The following is a 3,275-nucleotide window of genomic DNA, read 5'->3' as shown; positions in this document are numbered from 1 at the left end:
TTTGAGTCCCGTTTCTCTTTTTGGGGTTTTTTGTTGTTCTCCCGCCCTGGCGGGGGGTCGGGCTAGAAGATCTACTAGGTCCCTTCCGACCCTTAATCTATGAATCTATGACTCTGTGCCTCCTTGTGTGCCTTCCCACCTGGCCCGATGGCGCACAGCCCAGTGCTTCACATGCCATCAGACTGGGTTGGCCCTCCACATGGGGCTTCCAGCACTCCAGAAGGAAGCTGCACATGGAGGCATGGAGTCACGTGCCATTGGGCTGGGCAGGCTCCATGGATCCACACGTGCAGCTCTGTGCTTCCATGTCATGGAGGTGGAGGCACGGAGCCGCCCTGCTTAAACTATGCAATTCCGCGCGATCCTGCCTCATGCGCAAAATTGCACGGGCGCACGACTGTGTAATTCCCCTGGGCGAACAAGGTGCAGCCAGGGGCGGCTTCAGTTGGATACTAAGAAAAGCTCTCTCTCGGAGGGCGGTGAAGCGCTGGAACAAGCTGGTTTCTGGCGGAGGGGAAGGAATCTGCATCCTTGGAGGTTCCCGAGGCCCGACTAGACAAAGCCCTGGGCTGATCTTAGGTGGGGCTGGTCCTGCTGTGAGCAGGGGTGGCACTAGATGGCCTCTTCCACCCCTCATCATCTCGGATTTCTACCCAGGCCGCTCCCGGGCTTTCCCGGAACGAACAAGCCCGAGCCTTTGCTCAGGAACTGCCAGCTCCGGCCTGCTCCCCTTCCAGGAAGAAACCTGGCCGGGCGCGGGCTGGCTGGGAGGGAGCCGCAGGGCCCTGTCGCAATGGCTCCGCCCAGCCCAGGCGGAGGGCGGGGATGTCTCGCGTGGCGCCCAGGTGACTGCCCCGGCCGGGCCAGCCCAGCCCAGCCCAGTCCAGTCCAGTCCAGTCCCGGGTGCAGCGGCGCTGCCAGCCCAGGCCGGGGCAGGGGACGGCGCGGCCTGACTGGAGCCCGCGGCCATGGCCCGGCTGCTGCTGCTGCTGCCCGGGCTGCTGTGTGGTGAGTCTCGCAGCGCTGGAGGCGGGAGGCCAGCTCAGCCCGGGCCTTTCCGCAGCCCACGGGGGAAGGGGCTGGAGTGAGGGAAGCCCCCAGCTGCAGCAGGGAGGCTTAGGTTGGATAGGAGGGGCAACTTCCTCGCTAGGAGGGTGGTGGAGCGTCGGAGCGGGCTCCCCAGGGAGGCGGTGATGGGGGCTCTCAGTCCTGAAGGCCCCGGGAGATAAAGCCTGGCTGGGATGATGTAGCTGGAGCTTATCCTGCTTGGAGCAAGGGGTTGCACCCGGTGCCCTGCTGAGCTCCCTTCCAGCCCAGGTGTAGGGCGGCCAGCCCTCCAGGATCGCCCTGGAGTCCCCAGGAATTGGAGACAAATGTCCAGGAGACAGTGGAGAGTCACCCAGGAGATAAATGATAGAGCACGTGTTAAAATAAACTTGATCTGAGCCTTCAGGAGGCCGAGAAGCGATGTTGAATCCGATTTATACAGTTGTCCAGTGGGTTTTTAAAGTGTAATAGTGATGTGCATTTGCCTTCCTGACACAAAGTCATTCATGTCATTGCCTCACATGGTGAAACTTCCGGGAAAGAGGGTGGGTAACCCTAGGCCGGGGTGATGTCATTGAGGCTAATCCTCCCTGGCACCAGGAGCGGCACTACATGCCCCTTCCAGCCCTCGTGTCCTGCAGTTCTGTCTGATCCCAAGTCCAGGTCTGTGGTTCAGCCCCAGGGATACAGGTTGTAGCCGTGGTGAACTGCAGGCAAAAGTAATCAGAACTCTTGGGGAGGTACTGTCTTTTATTAGACCAATTAGATAGCCACAAAAAAAAAAATCTTTAAAGGCTTTTTTTTGTAACTAACTGGTCTAATAAAAAATTCTTTGAAGTCTAATAAAAATGTCTTTAAATATATATATATTTGCAACTATCTAGTTGGTCTAATAAAAGATATCGCCTTCCCAAAAGTTCTGATTATTCAGTCTGAACTCCCAGCATTCCCAGCTGCCTTGATAGTGAAGGGGAGGTGAGCAACCGCATGTCTTGTCTGGTCCAAATGGGACAGGCAGCGGGAGTTTTGTGCCTCCCTCTCTCACTGGGGCTCTTCCCCAGAATATCTCGAGCATATATTGCCAATGTTTCATAGAAGCAGGCCTTTTAATATGCCCTACTGTGACGTGGGTCAACCAAGTAGAGCCACAAGTCCCCCTTGGTGATGGGGGGGCACCGATTGTTTGGGAAAATAAGAAAACAGAACAGGGAGGAATGATGGTCATCCATTCGTAATGGGTGTGTCAAGGAGGGACACCGAGTGAAGCATGCTGGACAGTGCTCTCCCACTCCCCCGGGTCCTCAACCAAGTCCAAGGAGCCAGTGGATGCTGCCCAGTAAATCTTTGCCTGGAGATGTGTACAGGAGACAAGAGACAGCAAAACAGCCCTTCAGTCCCTGGGGTTCCTCCCAGCCAGAGCCTCCTTCTTGGTTAGATAGATTACTAGCTTGGCCAGGGCCAGGAGAAGGTTGACCAGGAGGTCCTGGGACTTGGTAGGGCCACAGATGGAGACTGCATAAATGAAGAGGTTTCATAGAAGCCAGATGTTGGCTGCCATGGATCCCCTGCTTGACCTGGGACAGGTGAGGGTGTTAGGTCTGTGCTGTGTCAGGGCTGACAACAATCTTATGTAGAGTTTAGATGATGCATGGTATTGGATGGTTTGGATAGGGATGGTCCTGCCTCAGGAGGGGGCTTTTGACTAGATGACCTCTGGAGCTTCCTTCCAGCCTGACATCTCTAGGATTCTATAAGTGCAAATAACTAGCTTATGAGGAGTTGGGGGGCGGGGGGGACTGGCAAAGGATTTTTGTAAATGGGACCAAGCTGGGAACATGTAAGACAGCATGGACACTGGGGTTTGGTTTGGTTTCCAATGCAGATAAGGTGTTTTCATTTGACCATATGCAGGATGATGTTATTCTGTTCTGATTAAGCAGTAGGAGATGGTACTTGCTAACTTTTCAACTACACATTTAATTATAATGCCAGTGGTTTTTAGCATAAACTGTCTTCCAGCCCATCACTACCTGCCCCCTTTTCAACCTATTGCTTTTCCCAAGGTATGTCTAGAATATTAAAGCCAACAGACCACAATATCAACTTAGTAGGACTAAATTAAGAGAAATGCATTAAGCCAATTTGTGCACCAGGAAAACTCAACCACAATATATGTGTAACAGCAAAAGAGACATCTTAATTCAGTAGTGCACTCCTGGTGACAAACT

General features: G+C 53.9%; 1 protein-coding gene across 1 annotated transcript in view; it reads left to right on the top strand.

The window, feature by feature from the left end:
* The first annotated feature begins 900 nt into the window (after window positions 1-900).
* IL10RB (interleukin 10 receptor subunit beta) overlaps window positions 901-3,275 on the top strand; it is a 27,059-nt gene continuing 24,684 nt past the window's right edge. Inside the window, exon 1 of the mRNA XM_019525149.1 lies at window positions 901-1,008. Coding sequence (XP_019380694.1) covers window positions 969-1,008 — 40 coding nt within the window. The 5' untranslated portion in view covers window positions 901-968. The remainder of the gene's footprint in view (window positions 1,009-3,275) is intronic.

Source organism: Gavialis gangeticus, unplaced genomic scaffold, assembly GCF_001723915.1.
Source record: "Gavialis gangeticus isolate Ggan-Ray unplaced genomic scaffold, GavGan_comp1, whole genome shotgun sequence".
In the NCBI taxonomy this organism is placed as follows: Eukaryota; Metazoa; Chordata; order Crocodylia; family Gavialidae; genus Gavialis; species Gavialis gangeticus.
Note: the sequence above shows the minus strand (reverse complement) of the source record. Positions and strands in the feature narration are given on the sequence as shown.